The sequence below is a fragment of the Leucoraja erinacea genome, chromosome 1 (genome assembly GCF_028641065.1).
Source record: "Leucoraja erinacea ecotype New England chromosome 1, Leri_hhj_1, whole genome shotgun sequence".
Classification (NCBI taxonomy): domain Eukaryota; kingdom Metazoa; phylum Chordata; class Chondrichthyes; order Rajiformes; family Rajidae; genus Leucoraja; species Leucoraja erinaceus.
In genome coordinates this window covers 15,630,943-15,648,495 of record NC_073377.1, presented here as the reverse complement: position 1 = coordinate 15,648,495, position 17,553 = coordinate 15,630,943, and the positions used below count along the sequence as shown (strand labels likewise).

At 46.6% G+C, this 17,553-nt stretch overlaps 1 protein-coding gene across 1 annotated transcript in view; it reads right to left on the bottom strand.

Annotated features, from left to right (window-relative positions):
* The window catches only part of haus1 (HAUS augmin-like complex, subunit 1), a 38,642-nt gene extending 22,106 nt beyond the window's left edge, over nucleotides 1-16,536 (bottom strand). The window contains exons 1-3 of the mRNA XM_055655269.1: nucleotides 16,387-16,536; nucleotides 8,509-8,683; nucleotides 7,548-7,683 (exon numbers count right to left, since the gene is read on the bottom strand). Coding sequence (XP_055511244.1) covers nucleotides 7,548-7,683; nucleotides 8,509-8,683; nucleotides 16,387-16,407 — 332 coding nt within the window. The 5' untranslated portion in view covers nucleotides 16,408-16,536. The remainder of the gene's footprint in view (nucleotides 1-7,547; nucleotides 7,684-8,508; nucleotides 8,684-16,386) is intronic.
* Between the last annotated feature and the right edge of the window lie 1,017 nt (nucleotides 16,537-17,553).

Below are 17,553 nucleotides of genomic sequence, written 5' to 3'. Positions count from 1 at the left end.
GGCCTTAAGAACGCCGCGCAGGCATTCCAACAGTTAATGGACGGGGTGTGTCGCGGCCTCGAGTTTGCTTTTGTCCACCTCGACGACATCCTGGTGGCCAGCCGCTCGCGGCAGGAGCATTGTGCCCACCTCCGGCAGCTCTGTGCCCACCTCCGGCAGCTCAGTGAGCATGGTTTGGCTGTCCACCTCGCCAAGTGCCGTTTTGGGGTGACCACCATCGACTTCCTCAGCCACCGCGTGACTTCGTAAGGTGCGGTTCCCCTGCCGGACAGGGTCCGCCGGGTTTCTCTGTCCATACACTGTGCGCGGCCTGCAGGAGTTTGTCGGGATGGTGGATTTTTATCACCATTTTGTGCCATCCGCGGCCCACATCATGAGGCGGTGGCGGCATTTGATGGCGTGAAGGAGGCCCTTGCTCGGGCTGCACTGCTGGTACACCCGCGGGTAGATTCCCCGACTGCCCTTACATTGAACACCTCGGAGTCGGCCGTTGGTGCCGTGCTGGAACAACTGACAGACGGGGGTTGGCGGCCCCTGGTCTTCTTCAGCCGGCACCTCAACCACGCCCAGACGAATAACAGAGCTTTCGATCACGAGCTCCTGGCTCTGTACCTGGCGGTGCGCCACGCCCGTTATTTCCTGGAGGGCCGCCCGTTCACCGCCTACACAGATCACAAGCCGCTCACATTCGCTCTGACAAAGGTTTCCGAACCCTGGTCCGCACGACAGCAGCGGCAGTTGCCGTACACCACCTCCATCCGCTACATCGAGGGGAAAGAGAACCGGGTGGCTGACGCGTTGTCCTGCCCCGCCGTCGATGCCGTGTTCGAGGTGGCGCCCGGAATTGACTATTCTGCCCTGGCATCTCCGGCCTTCGCCTCGAGGATGTCCCTCTCAGCCCTGGAGGAGCAACAATACTGTGCGATGTGTTGTCCGGTCAGCCGCGCCCCATCGTCCCTGCCGCCTGGCGCCTGAGGGTTTTGGATGTGATCCATGGGCTGGCTCACCCATCCATCCGTGCGACGACGGCACTAGTGGCCGCCCGGTTCATGTGGCATGGTCTGCGCAAGCAGGTTGACCACTGGGCCCGCACCTGCATTCCGTGCCAGACCGCGAAAATCCAGCACCATGTCCGGGTGCCCCTCCAGGAGTTCGGTCTACCACGCCAGTGTTTCGACCATCTCCACGTGGACATTGTGGGGCATCACCCACCTCCTCACGATGGTGGACCACTTCACGCGGTGGCCGGAGACCATACCGCTGGCCGATACTTCAACGGCTACGTGCTTTGTCCGCGCACTGGATTGCTCGCTTTGGGGTGCCGGTGGACATCTCCTAGGACCGGGGGCCACAGTTCACGTCTGAACTGTGATCGGCCATGGCTCACTTGTTGGGTGTGCGGCTGCACCACATCACGGCCTATCACCCGTAGGCAAACAGCCCGTGCTGACGTCCCGCCATGGGACATTCCGCCCGCACGTGCCATCGGCTCTCCGGGACTGCCCCTATGTGTTCCTGCGCCATGATACCCAACGGACGCTGCTCCAGAAGCCGTATGAAGGTTGGAGCACGGACTGACGACCTTTGTGTTGGACATGGGGGGCCGGCCAGAGGCCGTATAGATTGACAGGTTGAAGCCGGAACATTTGGACATTGACCAGCCGGTGCTGGTTGCCCAGCCTCGGCCGCAAGGTCGCCCCCCTTCGCGACACCCTCTGCCTGTCACTCCACCTGTCCTTCCACCGGTCCCTCGACCTGTGCCTCCGCCAGCCCCTCGGTCGGCCGACTTCCGTCTGGTCGTGTTGTACGCCCGGCGGTGCATTTCGTGCCTCCGGTTCTGGGGGGGGGGGGGGGGGGGGGGGGGGGTGGGGGGGTGGGGGGGGGGGGGGGGGGGAATCCTGTGGCGGCTCCCACGGGTCAGGCCATTTCCTCTATCAAACCTCTCGGCACGGGAATGGATGAGTCTGGAGGCAGCCCTTAGCTAAAGGGATAAAGGGTAGGGATTTAGGTGCAATCTTCCTCTTGAAGACTCGTCTGGTCAGGAGAAGGACAACGATTAAAATACCTCCCGAAACACCTGGCTCCTTGCCTTCATTTCAGGATTATGGTCGCACTACATTATAAGCCTACTTTAAAATGTTTCTGATTCGCCTTAGTGTTTTACTATTTTGCTGCAGTGGGACAAAGTTGATAACATTAAGATTAATACTGTAAAGCTAATACAAAATGAGACTGATTAAAAAGCAAAGCATAACAGTTAAGTAAAAAAATAACTGAATGGCATAACAGAATTACCTTTTATACTGGCTCTATGTGAGAGTCAGGAGACCAATTTAGCCTGTGGGTGTTATGTTGGAAGCAGCGTGCCTGGCGCACACACAAATCTACTAAGATGGTGCTAAATAAATATGGTACTTGAAACAGGAAAAGAGGAGCCAGAATCCTGATGAAAAGATGGGGTTGAAATATTCAAAGAGAAGTAAGCAACATTTGTTAAGAAATCTAAACAATTGGTGAGGGTTCCATCACCAATAGATGGGACCCTCACAATCGTAAGGTATGGGAGTGAGTGGCAGCAGGACAAGGAGGAAAATAATCTGCAGTGAATGAGATAGATCAGAGGGAAAAGAGGTCATACAGGGATTGAGGAACATACTGTACTTATTCAGTGTAAAGCATTGCTTTGTACTGTATATAACGTTCATTAAATCTGTTGCAGTTATAACCAAAGTACCCATTGTGGTTTGTCGTAGTTTTGAGTTGGTTTAAATTAAATCTTGCAAGCTAAACAAACTAGGAAATGGCATATTTTACAATGGAAATCTAGATGGGACATGACTAAATACACAAAACCACATATTGTTGCGCATAAAGCAGATACACTTGATCAGTGGAAAATCTGTGTCAGTTATGCTGACTCACCATGACAACCAGAGATTTTTGGGGAGATTTTTATACGAGGATGAGTAAGAAACCATTAGTGAGTAATCTTTGAATAAATTCATTCATTCATTCATCATCGTCGAAAAACATTAGCAACGCAGTGGTGACGGACGCATCACACATCTCTGTCCTCCAGTTCCTGCGGACTTCCGCCGCTGGAAGTATAGGATTTTGGTGTGTGTGCTTTATCATCATTTCTTACAATGCCATGTACGACAGTGATCGCAACTTCTACTGAAGTGTGGGTGGCCGTTGGCTCGCTAGTAGCTCACTCGCCCTTTGACAGATCTTGTTTTTGGTCCTGCTGGGGGTGAACAGCCCCCTCTTCACTTGGCAAACCAGGTGGGGGAGACAGTTTAGTCTCCGACTATGCGACCATGGAGCAGGTAGCACGGGATTACATGGTACCTGTGGCGGGGGCAAACTCCCTACGACCTGACCTTGAATAAATACGGGAGATTATCTTTTCAGAACATAGTGATATTCACTGAGAACAGATTAAAAGCACAAGACGTGTAAGAAATAGTTAAAGCCGCTACATGATTAATAAGTAGATGGAGGATGTTTCCCTTATCTTAAGAGTCTCGACTGCGGGTCAGTCTCAAAAGAGGTAGGCCAGGTTCTCCAGCACTGTGGGGCTGCAGGCTTTGCCTGCAGTTTGCGTAGTTCAGAGGCCAGTTGGGCTGCAGGTTTGCATGTCAACACCCGGAAAAAAAAAAACATGCCTTCACAATGTCTTTGTCTTTGGCATGCAGTAGTTTTTTCCTACTCACAGTGGATTATCCCTAACATGTATCAGATATATCCGAGGACACTGCGGGAAACTAGAGAGGAAATTGCCGGAGCCCTGGTAGAAATTTCCGAGTTGTCCTTAAATACAGGAGAGGTGCCGGAAGACTGGAGGGTGGCAAATATTGTGCATCTTTGCAAGAAGGGCTGCAGGAAAAATGCTGGGAACTATAGGCCAGTGAGCTTAACATCTGTAGTTACTAGAGTATTCTGAGGGATACATTATACATGCATTTGGATGGACAAAGGCTGATTAGGGATAGTCAGCATGGTTTTGTACGTGAGAGATCGTGTCTCACAAATCTGATTGATTTTTTTGAAGACGTGACCAAAAAGGTCGATGAGGGCAGAGCTGTACATGGATGTTGCATACATGGATTTCAGGAAGGCATTCCGTATAGTAGGCTGCTCTGGAAGGTTAGATCACATGGGATCCAAGGAGAGATAGCTGAATGGATAGCAAATTGGCTCCATGGAAGGAAGCAGAGGGTGATGGTGGAAGGTTGCTTCTAGGACTGGAGGCCTGTGACTAGTGTTGTGCCTCAGGGTTTGGTGCTGGGCCCGTACTGTTTGGCATCTACATCAATGATTTGGATGAGAACATACAGGGCAAGATTAGCAAGTATGCTGATGATACAAAAGTGAGTGGTGTTGCAGATAATGAAGATGGTTGTGAACGATTGCAGCAGGATCTGGATCGATTGGCCAGGTGGGCTGAGGAATGGCTGATGGAATTTCATGCAGAGAAGTGTGAGGTGTTGCATTTTGGGATGTCTTAAAAGGGCAGGACCTATACAGTACATGGTAGGTCTCTGAGAAGTGATATAGAGCAGAGGGATCTAGGAGTGCAGGTGCATGGTTCTTTGAAGGTCGAGTCGCAGGTAGATAAGGTGTTCAAAAAGGCTTTTGGCACTTTGGCCTTCATCAATCAGAGAATTGAGTTTAGAAGTTGGGAGGTTGCAGTTGTATAAGACATTAGTGAGACCGCATTCAGAATATTGTGTTCAGTTCTGGGCACCATATTATAGGAAAGATATTGCAAGCTTGAAAGGGTTCAGAAAAGATTTACTAGGATGTTGCCAGGACTGTGGGTGTGAGCTATAGGGAGAGGTTGAGTAGGCTGGGTCTCCATTTCATGGAGCAGGAGGATGAGGGGTCATCTTAAAGAGGGGTACAAAATCATGAGAGGAATAGATTGGGTAGAAGCACAGAGTCTCTTGCCCAGAGTAGGGGAATCAAGGACCAGGGGACATAGGTTTAAGGTGAAGGGGAAAAGATCTGAGTGGTAACCTTTTAGGAATCTGAGAGGTAACCTTTTAACACAAAGGGCGGTGTGTGTATGGAACTGGCTGCCAGAGGTAGTTGAGGCTGGGACTATCTCATCATTTGAGAATCAGTTAGACAGGTACATCGATAGGACAGGTTTGGAGGGATATGGACCAAGCGCAAGCAGGTGGGACTAGTGTAGCTGGGACATTGTTGGCCCGTGTGGGCACGTTGGGCCGAAGGACCTGTTTCCACACTGTATCACTCTATGACTATAACTATGATAGAACTAGTGCACGGGTGATCATTGGTCAGCATGGACTTGATGTTGCCACGTTGTGTCTCCAAACTAAACTAAGCTATAATTGTTCAAAAACACCATTCGCTCCATCCGGATAACGGTGTTCATCCCGTGAAAAAACAAACTGTCTTCAACAGATTTGGTCCGCTGTAACTGAAATCCGTTATAAAGAGGTCTGTTAAAATGAATGTTTTCTGTATTTCCCAAATCATATTTTCTTTTAATTCTTTGCTCTTTAGAATGGTTCAGGCTTCAGATGTTGGCCATTGATTCTAATTTGAAAAAGCAGCCCAATCATGAGATGTTTAAGAGATGTCTGAAGAAGGGTCTCGACCCGAAACGTCGCCTGTTCCTTCGCTCCATCGATGCTGCCTCACCCACTGAGTTTCTCCAGCATTTCTACCTACCAACCATGAGATGGCGCTTTAACTATTTTAACTATTCCATTACTTCTCGAATTCTCACAAAAGCAGTCACATGGGAATGGCTACAGCAGGATTACACATTCAACCTCTTTACAGCATGTGACATAGCTGGCACAAAACAATGTTAACAGTTCAGTAAACTTCCAAGATTAATAATGCATGGTTGCAGAAAAACTAGAGCTAAATTGACTCCTCTGTTCAAAAAGGCAGAAAGGACATAGAACAATACAGCACTGTAACATGCCTTTTGATCCACAATGTCAGTGTTAAACATGATGCCAAGTTAAACTAATCTCCTTTGCCTGCATGTGATCCATATCCCTCCATTCCCTGCATATCCACGTTGCAACACAAAAGTGTCCTAAATGCCACGACTGTATCTGCTTCCACCATCATCCCCGGCAGTGTTCCAGGAACCCATCACTGTGTGTAAAAAAAAAAAATTGCCCCTCACAACTCCTTTAAATGTTGCTGCTCTCACTTTCAAGCTATGCCCTCTGGACTTTGACATCTTCACCCTGGGAAAAAGGTTCTCACTGTCTGCCCTGTTAATGCCTCTCAGAATTTTATACACTTCTATCAGATCTCTCCTCAACCTCTGATGCTCTGGATGAAACAACCCAAGCTTGTCTAATCGCTCCTTCTGGCTAATACATGACTTCCTGACTTTTACACTCCATGCCCTGAACCATGAAGGCAGGCTTACCATGCGCCTTCTTTATCACTTGGATCACAAGATACCTCCGCACAGCAAAGCTCTTAAAAAGAGTCTTGTCATTAACTGTTTACTCTCCCCGTTCATTCGACATCCCTAATTGCAACACCTCATACTTGTTCGGATTAAACTATATCCCATTATCTATTTGGACAAACTTCCTCACTGTTCGTACCGCCACCAATTCTGCAGTCGTCTGCAAACTTACTAAACAACACATTTACATTTACATCCAAGTCATTTATATGAACAACGATGGTCCCAAGAGTCAAGAGTAGGCAGAGAGGGCAGGAATCCCCTGGCGCCATTTCATCAACAACAGGTATGTTGCTTTGGAAACCGTTGTTGGGGAGGACCAGTCAGGAGCGAACAATGGCAGCAGTGGTCCGGTCTGCAGTGACAAGCGTGGCTCGGAGCCACAGACGAGAAGGGAAAAGTCAGACTGAGCCATCATGAGACTCGTTAGGTAAGGGGACGAACAACAGATTCTGGAACAGCAAACAAGACTTCAGGATGGTACACAAAAATGTTGGAGAAACTCAGCGGGTGCAGCAGCATCTATGGAGCGCAGGAAATACGTAACGTTTCGGGCCAAAACCCTTCTTCAGACTGAAGACTTCAGGATGGTGTGTTGCCTTCCTGTTGCCTGGGTCCAGGATGGCACAAATGACATAAACAGGAAAAATATGTTGTCTGACGAAAATAAATATAGGGATTTAGGCAGATTTAAAAGCAGAACAAGGGTAGTCATCTCCGGATAACTCCTGATACCACAATCTAGTGAGGGTAGAAATAAGCAATTAACTTCTTTTTGTGTTTTTTTTGGTTTATTACGTTTACATATCTGTTGTGCTGCTGCAAATAAGAATTTTATTGGTCTCTTTTGGGACACATGACAATAAAACACTCTTGACTTCTCTTGACTCTTGTGTATGTCAACCACACATGTTATATCATGTCTAATGCATTTCCACTTTCCCTTGTGATCTTTGATGAAATAATAGCAATTCCATTCAGAAGGGTAAGAGGTAGAAAGTGCCAACTTATATTAGTTTTTTTAAACAATGTTCTGTAAGACATTTACTGGTTGTTCATATCAAATGATTACCTGGTTTGGGATGTATCTTTCAGCTGCAAAGCAAGACTGCTATCCACCAACATTTTCAGGAAGCCAGATCCATTACTGGAAAGGCTAGAAGCAGATAGTCCAACGCTGGCCATAAGGAAATCCTCTAAGTAGCTAGCTGTACAGATAGAGAATGTTGGACAGGAGTTAGCAGATTCAAGAACAATTATCATATTATCACATCAGATTAAAATTGGTGTTAGCCTTAGCCTAGATATTGACAATCCATGTGGATACTGGTTTAAATCGAAGATAGACACAAAATGCTGGAGTAACTCAGCGGGACAGGCAGCATCTCTGGAGAGAAGGAATGGGATGCTACCTGTCCCGCTGAGTTACTCCAGCATTTTGTGTCTATTTACAGACAATCCATTCTTTATCCTAGCACAAGATCCATAGTTTGAACCACGAGTGACCAAACTGTCACGGCACCAAGATCCCAAAACATTCTTAAAAATAAATCATGCATATATCATCATGGCAGACACTTCAATCTAATCAAAATGATTAAGAATTGTTTTATTTATTTAAAATAAATTTCTATTTCTATTTAAAAGCACTATTGTTGGCATTGAAAATGTTTTTCTATGGTTAAAATACACTACTTACTACTTTAAAAGGTAGCCAAAAACTCTGAAGAAACTCAGCAGGTGAGGCTGCATCTATGGAGAGAAGCAATAGGCGACATTTCGGGTCGAGACCCTTCTTCAGACTGACTGGACCTACTACTTTGGACTGCACAACAATATGCTGGAGGGGTAACAATTGAGTTGCGTAATTTTACCTCAAGATATCACTGAATATAGGGTGGCACTGACAATTTTACAAGACAAATGGAAAAGTTGGAACAGAGGAAAGAACTCTAAACCTAATTCCAAAAGTAATCTACAAGAAGGCACATTCCATAATCAAACTTAAGAGTAATATTCAGCAGGTAACTCACTGTCAGACTTGTATTCCTCAGTTTTTTGTTTAACATCCTCAACCAGTAGTTTAACATCATGATCTCGAGTTTCATTCCATTCCATTAGACGGCAGAGAATATCTGTTGTCCATGGATTTACTTCATAGGAAGGAACTTGCTGGTCTCCAAACATCTTTGATAGCCACATGGAAACCTGCATTAAAAATAAAGAAAATAAAATGTTACTGAGCCTTAGTCACAGAGTTATTGCTTCATAGCTTGCACCACCAACAACAAGAACCAAGAATGGGAGTGAATTTGTCAGAGACAGAGGGGCAGTCCATCCATGGTGCACTGACCAGCCATCAAAGACCACCTTAACTGTAACGGTAGGAGTCATTTATGCTTAGGCTAATTACTGTTAGAATAATTTATTATTTTGTCTAGATATTTCTTACAGAATTATTTTGAACACTTGGGGTGAGTTATTGATGCGTAGATGAATGTTACATACAGCGTGATCTTAGGGAGTGGCCAGCTCAGACTGGAGCAGGCATGGGAGAAAGAATACAGTTTTTACCAGATCAGATAGTGAGAATGGAAAGCTACCATTTGTATATGGATAAAGAAGATCTGGTATGTGTACTTCTTTGTCTGTACACCTACTTCAGTAAATAATTAATTAAACTGGAAAGAACTGATTTGGTTCACTACTTTAAAAACAGACAACTCACAAAAAACGTTAGGTAAACCAACTCAAGCTTTACTGATCAGTGACGTTGATACACCAGTTTAGTAAGCAACAGACAGTTGACTTCCCCGCGCCACCACTTCAAAGAACAACGATTTGCATGGTGTTTTATACTGTGTGTCACTTAAACACATTCCAAAGATGTTAGTCATGGTCACAAGATGCAGCCACTTCTCATTTCACTGCACATCTCGTATGTGTATGTGACGAATAAACTTGACGACTTGATATACATCACTACAGGACGAGTTTGAGATTGTCTCTCTTATCAATTGGTAGACACATTTCAACGGCACTGGTCATTGTCTCAATATACATGAACCTGAGACAAACCTGGGCTTGTCTCTCTCGCTTGGAATACAAGCTACAACCTACAGTCAAGTACAGGTGCACAACCTTTTATCCGACAGCCTTGGGACCAGACACTTTTCGTAATTCAGAATTTGTCGGTCTTCGGAATGGAAATTTTTTAGCGTAGATTTTAATGGCTGGCTCAGTGGTAGAGTGCTCGGCTCATATCCGCAAGGTCGCGAGTTTGCGCCTTGATCCCGGCAGTTACTCGGTCGCGAGTTTGAGTCTTCAATGTAGGTTTTTTTTTGCAGAATAAATGTTTGTATGAAATGCAGTGTGTTGAATGAATTCCTCAATTTGTAAATGTGCCCGCAGCGTTGAATCACCTCCCGCACTCATGTCACCCTAGCGGGGCTACATGCCCTTAGGCGATCTAAGGTCGCGAGTATGCGCCTTGATCCCGGCAGTTACTCGGTCGCGAGTTTGAGTCTTCAATGTAGTTTTTTCTTGCAGAATAAATGTTTGTATGAAATGCAGTGTAGGAGAGGTGTACTGACTGTGTGGGCAGAACTTTGGAAGTGATTGCCCACCAGTCTAAAAAGCCGCTGTGTCTCCCTGTCCCTGGGATAGCAGGGGGCGATCAAACAGCACAATACCCCCCTCCCCCTCCAACTCCAGAGGAATCCTCTCCCCGATGGGCCGCTACGGCGACAAGTGGCAGTTTACCCACAGCCCGAGCTGCGCCTCCTCATCCGCCACCCCAAGACTTACCTTGCACACCATCAGGTTCTGCCCCTACGTGTTCCTCTGGAGTTGGAGCGGGGCTGGGCTGGAGTTGCTGCTGGCTGTGGGTCTCTGGGATCTCCATCCTTGCAGTGGGCCTGGGGGTTCCTGTTGGTCCTGACGTCTCCGGCCACCCCCATGGACAGGAGCTGAGACTGGGAACTGTACCGCCCTTGCCCCCTCCCTCTGCAACTGCAAACAACCCCACTCTCCTGCAAGGGCGGTACAGTTCCCGGAGGATGGCAGGTGGCCGGAGACGTCAGGACCAACAGGAACCCGCTCCCCGATGGGCCCCTACGACGCCCCGAGCTGCGCCCCGTCATCCGCAACCCAGGTTCCTAAGTAGTTGGAGCGGGGCTGGGCTGCTGTTGGCTGTGGGTCTCTGGGTTCTCCGTGCTTGCGGTGGGCCTGGTGCTCGACGTCCAATTGGTCCTGACGTCTCCGGTGACTCGCACCGATCTGCTGCCATCGCCGACGTGAAGACAGTACAAAGCCCCCGCGCCGGTGCAATGAGCGGGGAGCTGGAGAGGGGAGGGAAGGGGTCACACACATGGCCGGGAAGCAGAGGGGTGTAGATGGGGGTGGTGACAGATGGGGCCAACAATGAGTGGAGAAAGACAGAAACACCGACGTGCAAAGGAGACCTACAACAGTGCATGATCTCTCTCCCGTGGCAGGTGACTGTCGCTGGGAAACTGAAGGGAGCGACAATCTGCTGCTGCCTCCCTGAGTTAAAGAGTTCCCACGGTAGACTCACGATACATAGGCGGCCTAGCTCGGGCATTCTTGAATCCCCCGAATAAATAATAAAGACGAGATAAACGTTAAGTAAAACTTTAAACATAAACTGGTGAGCTTTGGTGTGCAGACGACATCCTGGAAAAAATGTCCGGTTTCTTCCAGGTAGGCGATATACCCTCCCGGGCAATATACCCTCCACTTCTCTTTTATGAAGGGGATTTAGTTCCCCTTTTTTCGAGGACCGACCGGAGGTTCCGCTGTCACCTCTGCGGGCCGCCCTCGGTGAACGCTAATTCAACTTTGTCTTTGGATTCCTACTCTCCCGCGCAATGTACCCTCGGCTTCTCTTTTATGAATGGGGATTTAGTTCCCCTTTCTTCGAGGACCGACCGGAGGTTCCGCTGTCACCTCTGCGGGCCGCCCTCAGTGAACGTCCTGTCTCCCTGTCCCTGGGATAGCAGGGGGGCCATCAAACAGCACAATACCCCACTCCCCCTCCAACTCCAGAGGAATCCGCTCCCCGATGGGCCGCTACGGCGACAAGTGGCAGTTCGCCCACAGCCCGAGCTGCGCGACCCCAAAAACACGACGGCCCTTGCACACCATCAGCTTCTGTCCATACGGGGAGCGTGTTCCTCTGGAGTTGGAGCGGGGCTGGGCTGGAGTTGCTGATCTGGGATCTCCGTGCTTGCAGTGGGCCTGGGGGTCGGTGTCCCGACGAGGGGGCGCAGCTCGGGGAGCAGCTTCTGGTGGTCCTGACGTCTCCGGCCAGTTTGCAGTTTTCCTCTGTAGTTGGAACGGGGCTGGGCTGCTGCTGGCTGTGGGTCTCTGGGATCTCGGACAGGCAGCAGCATATTGTCAATTATTAACCCTCCCGCGCAATATACCCTCACCTTTTATTTTATGAATGGGGATTTAGTTCCCCTTTCTTCGAGGACCGGGACCGACCGGAGGTTCCGCTGTCACCTCTGCGGGCCGCCCTCGGTGAACACTTTCAAGGACCTTTCTTCAAGGACCGAAATTTTTTTTGCTATTCGGAGGTTTTCGTCATTTGGATCGTCGGATAAAAGGTTGTGCACCTGTATTCCACCATGTATCTTTTATATATTTAAAATCATTTAACCTTTTGAGAACTTGTTTTTGTTGTTGTCTGCGTAAGTTCTACTCCTCCGTGCCTGTGTATTAATGGCAATGAAAAGTTAGATATTGGAAAAGATAGAAATTGCCATTACAATAAAGTAAAAACTGTTCTCTATGAGGGAAACTGAAGCCAATCAATTCCTTGGAAAAAAAAGATACAATGTGCTGGAGTAACACAGAAGGTCAGGCAACTGGTTTGGAGAACATGGAACGGTGATGTTTCAGGTCAGGACCTATCTTCAGACTGAAACAACCTGACCCAAATTGTCACCTATCCATGTTCTCCAGAGATGTCACCTGCTGCTCTGAGTTATTCAAGCACTTTGTTCCTTTTTTTGTAAACCAGCATCTGCAGTTCCTTGTTCTTGTTGATGTTAAGCAAGAAGTTGGTGTTGCAGCACCATTCAACCAGGTGTTCTATCTTCTGCCAACGCGCTGACTTATCACCATTGGTGATTCAACCAACCACAATAGCGTTGCCAGCAAATGTATGGATGGAATTACAAATGTGCTCAGCTACACAGTCATGGGTATATGGAGAGCAGAGCTGGGGGCTAATCTCACAGCTTTGATCAATGAGAAGGAGACATTGTGGAAAGGATCTTCACCATGTGACAAGCAACAGAAAAATACAAAAACAGCACCTACACATGGCCCCTTCCAACCATACCAAAGACTTTGATCAGGAGGGTCTTAAACTTCACCATCGATAGATATTTATCTCCACCTTATATCTACTGTATGACAACATGCAAGCCATGATACCAGCAAATGGGTGTCACACATTGCCAATCTCAGGGATGACTAGTATCAACACCTCTATCAATGTTTTTGCAATGGTGCACTGCAAATATCAGTGATGAAATTCACTACCACCTTCAATGCACCAGCACGACCTTTGATTGATTGAGGAAAAGGCCACTTGAAGACCACGGCATCAGATCTGGCACATCTGGGAAATACAGACTCTTCCATAAATGGAAACCATCTGTTCACTCCTCCCCAGATGCTGCTTGACCCACTGTGTTCCTCCAGCAATTTGTTTTTTTTTGCTCAGGATTAAACAATTATTGTATTTCATCCATGGGCACTTGAATGGCCAATCATTGTCTATCCATTTTGTGCCCGAATCTATCATTGAGGCCTTCGGATATGTTATGAATTGTAAATGTGGATCTTGCATTGGCATGTAACCCCCAACCCTCCCATAATTTATAAGAAAATACAAAATTATCTTCATTTACATTGTAATTAAATATGGCAGTTGAGAAAAGATATTGAAATGATCTCAGAATTTCTTTGCAATCTCACAATACAGTAAAATATCTTCTGATTGATCCTTCTGATCAAATTGCAGCATCATTTTCCAGTCCTTTATTCCTTTACATATGCAGTGGCTTAATTGCTGCATCTTCACTTTCTACGACATTTTAATGAAGTTTCTTGCACCTTTTCCCCGGGGTTCAAATCTTTTTTAAATCTGCCGCCCTTTAGATCTTTCTTCATCGATTGTCAATGCAATTACATGAGTTACATTGTACTCAATTTAAATTTTCTGCAAACGCAATGTCACATTATCCTCTGAAGTGACAAATGTAGGCAACATTCTACATATCACTATTCTTTAAATCTAGATTAAACATGAAACAATTAAACTAATCTAAAGCTGGGAATGCAATAACAGTGAAGAGGAGAGGGAACTGGGATCTGGCCTACTGTGCCCTTGTGGTGGGCTGCAGGAGATACCCCCAGGGAGCAAAGGTGGACGGGCAAGAAGAGAGAGGTGTACAAGGAAAGAGATGACTGGAGGCCCGCAACAGCCTGGGACTTGCCTGGAACAGGCAGCGCTCATAAGAACTGGAGCATGGACTTTTAAAATGGCGCCTCTTGCACGCGGGCTCAGTAGACTATTTCGGTACACTTGCTAATCAAGGATCGGGGGTATGGCAGTACTCTACTGGACTGTTTGTAAGAAAAAGGAATATCACTGAATCTCTAAATCTATAGCTAAAAGTACTCTATAACGTTTATTGCCAAGTCTAGTTTTACATCCCACATTGATTTTTCTATGTTCCTCGGCTGTTGTAAAAGCATGAAATGTCAGTGACAGTCCCTCATGTGTCGGGAGTGGATGAGGAAGTGGGATAATATAGAACTTGTGCAATCTACAGTATATCCTATCTGATGAAGGGTCTTGATCCGAAACATCACCTATTCCTTTTCTCCAGAGATGCTGCCTGTCCCTGCTGAGTTACCCCATATTGTTATATGTCTTTATAGACAATAGGTGCAGGAGTAGGCCATTCGGCCCTTCAAGCCAGCACTGCCATTCAATGTGATCATGGCTGATCATGCCCAATCAGTACCCCGTTCCTGCCTTCTCCCCTTATCCCCTAACTCCGCTAGAGCCCTATCTAGCTCTATTGAAAGCATCCAGAGAATCTGTCTCCACCGCTCTCTGAGGCAGAGAATTCCACAGACTCACAACTCTCTGTGAGAAAAACTGTTTCCTCGTCTCAGTTCTAAATGGCTTACTCCTTATTCTTAAACTGTGGCCCCTGGTTCTGGAGTTACTAAAGTTAGTCACTAAAGTTTAGTGTGATCCATGGTCAGTGTGGATTCGGTGGGCATAAGGGCCTGTTTCCATGCTATGTCACTACATTAAAGAGAGACACAAAAAGCTGGAGTAACTCAGCGGGACAGGCAGCATTTCTGGAGAGAAGGAATGGGTGACGTTTCAGGTTGAGATCCTTCTTTTTCTTCTCTCCAGAGATGTTGCCTGTCCCGTTGAGTTAGTCAAGCTTTTTGTGTCTATCTTCGGTTTAAACCAGCATCTGCAAGGTATGTTACAAAACTTACCTTCAGCGGCGCTGCAGTTCTACCACTGGCCGTGTGCGCGACTTTGGCGCCTTTGAGGGGGGTGGCGGGATTAAAATGACGTTTTCGCCTGCCTGTCCAACATATATTTTCTCGGGCTACTACCTGATGCTGAAGATTCTTTCCGACTGCCGTTTTGGAATTTTTTTTTTTAAACCGCGGGACAATTTAAGTGCTGGAGTAAGATAAAAAGCTTCTTCTAACGCCATCAACGACGACAACGGTAAGTCGTATATTTCACATATAAACTTGCTTCTTAGGATTACTTTAATCAAAATTTCACCAGCGAAAATATGATTATGTAAATATACGAACCGGCAGTGGTTTTCCTGCCGATATGGGGTTTAAATTCACCGCAACATTCCAATCGATCACATTCCACAAAAACCCACTCGCAAGATGATTTAAATGGCCATTAATTTACAGGAATTAAACACCAAATTCCTTCCATTTGGCCTATAAATTTATGACAATGAGATTTAAAAATCATGTTATATTGTGAATTCTTGTGTGAACGTTATTTGGACACTTAGGCTATTTAAAAGTGTTAACCTTTTCTTAAGAAATGGATAGATGTTTAGATCTAGTAAATTAAATTTATAATTAGCTACAATTAGGTAACTAACTAATTATATGCTTTAATTTCATGTCATCCAAGTAAGATTGTTTCATATTTGTTTCAGAATGCTTCAATCAGTTCTCTTAATTTCATTCAGTTCTCTTAATTTTTAAGAAAGTTATGGGCTTTTGACTGTCCTTGAGTTTTTGAGTTAAGTCAATGGAAAAGCAATAGGGAACAAGATGCTAATTTCAGGGTATGAAAATGGCCATATCTTTTTTAATACTGAAGATATGAAAGTGAATTATGTGTCAATTTAAATTTATTTTGATGTTTTATCTGATCAGATAAATTGCAGACTTGATTTTTTAAATCTCAAAATGTTGTAACATTGCTACATCTGCAGTTCCTTCCGACACATATAACTAAACAGTCTGCAGAAGGGCCACGGGTTCGAGGCGTCCACTCCGTTGCTCGGCGCCCAGTTAGATCCCATAGCTGTTGGATCTTTGGTTGGCGCCTCATCAGCTGAGTCTTTGCAGCAGTTTCCCGCCAGAACTAATGACTGGGACGTTGACTGACAACTGGACCGACCAATCAGAATACACCCCAACCGCCGGAAACCCCGTACGGCCAATAACCATCAAGTGGGCGGGAGCTCTTCGAGTAACAAAAAATACCGCTGAAATAAAGTTTTTAAAGTAGAATTGCAATGTACACGGTCTCGCTTTCTCAGCAATTGCACGTTAATTAACAAAAAAACGAATGAAAATACCTTCGCGCTTTGGGAATCCATTGCAGTGTGAACGTGTAAATTACGACTTGTTTAGAAAGCGAGGGCGCGGCCTCCTTTCGCCGCCATCTTGTTGAGGTCGGTTACCCAGGCTGCCTCGCGGGCCCGCCGGGTGACGTCACGGCCATGGATCACCGCCAACGGTCGTTGAGCTGAACGCCCCGTGATCTCGCGCTTCAACTTGAATATAACCGTCTCCAACTGTAACAATGATCCAGTTTCCCGCAGCATCTTCCCCTTTGATGTTTCGTTTTCACATCTTGCCCGTCCTTATCTCTGTGCCTCCCTCATGTTATCTCTGTGCCTCCTGTTATATCTGTGTCACCCTCGGACCAGCCTTGATCGGACTTGGCTGGCTTTACCTTCCAATTTAAAAACTTTATTACGGACTCGAGGTCCAGACAAGGGGCAACATTACATAAAAATGCATTGCATATTAAAAAATATCATAAAATACGTATAAAATCTTAGTAAACCATGTGTCATTTGCATTTGCAAACCAAATGCATTTCGTTGTCTCTGTACCATGTGTCACTGAATCTGTCACCATCAACAAGTGCATCCGTGTCTTTCCGAACAGGAAACCATGGATGACTACGGAGGTCCAGCGTCTTCTGAAGGAGCGGGACTTGGCCCACAAATCTGGCAACAAAGAACTGTACAGCGCTGCCAGACACAACCTTAAGCGGGGCATTAAATCAGCTAAAATGTCCTACAAGGAGAAGATCGAGGACCATTTCACCTCCAGGGATACCGCACGCATGTGGCAGGGAATACATCACCTAACAAACCTCAGGGGCAGCAGGGACCCACCGACAGCTGCAAGAGGCGCTCAACCACTTTTTTGCCCGTTTCGAGAGAGGTCCGAATGAAAGAACCTCTCTCCAACTGGACCCTGCTGACCAGCCACTTACCCTCCAGTTAGAGGAGGTAAAGCGGGCCCTGAGAACTGTTAATGCTAGTAAGGCTGCTGGCCCGGATGAGATCCCAGGCAGGGTGCTCCGGGACTGTGCTCACCAGCTCGCTGGGGTATTCACAGACATTTTTAACCTTTCCCTAGCACACTCCTCCGTGCCAACATGCCTGAAAACCACCACTATCATCCCGGTGCCCAAGCAGACAATCATCACCTCCCTCAATGACTACAGG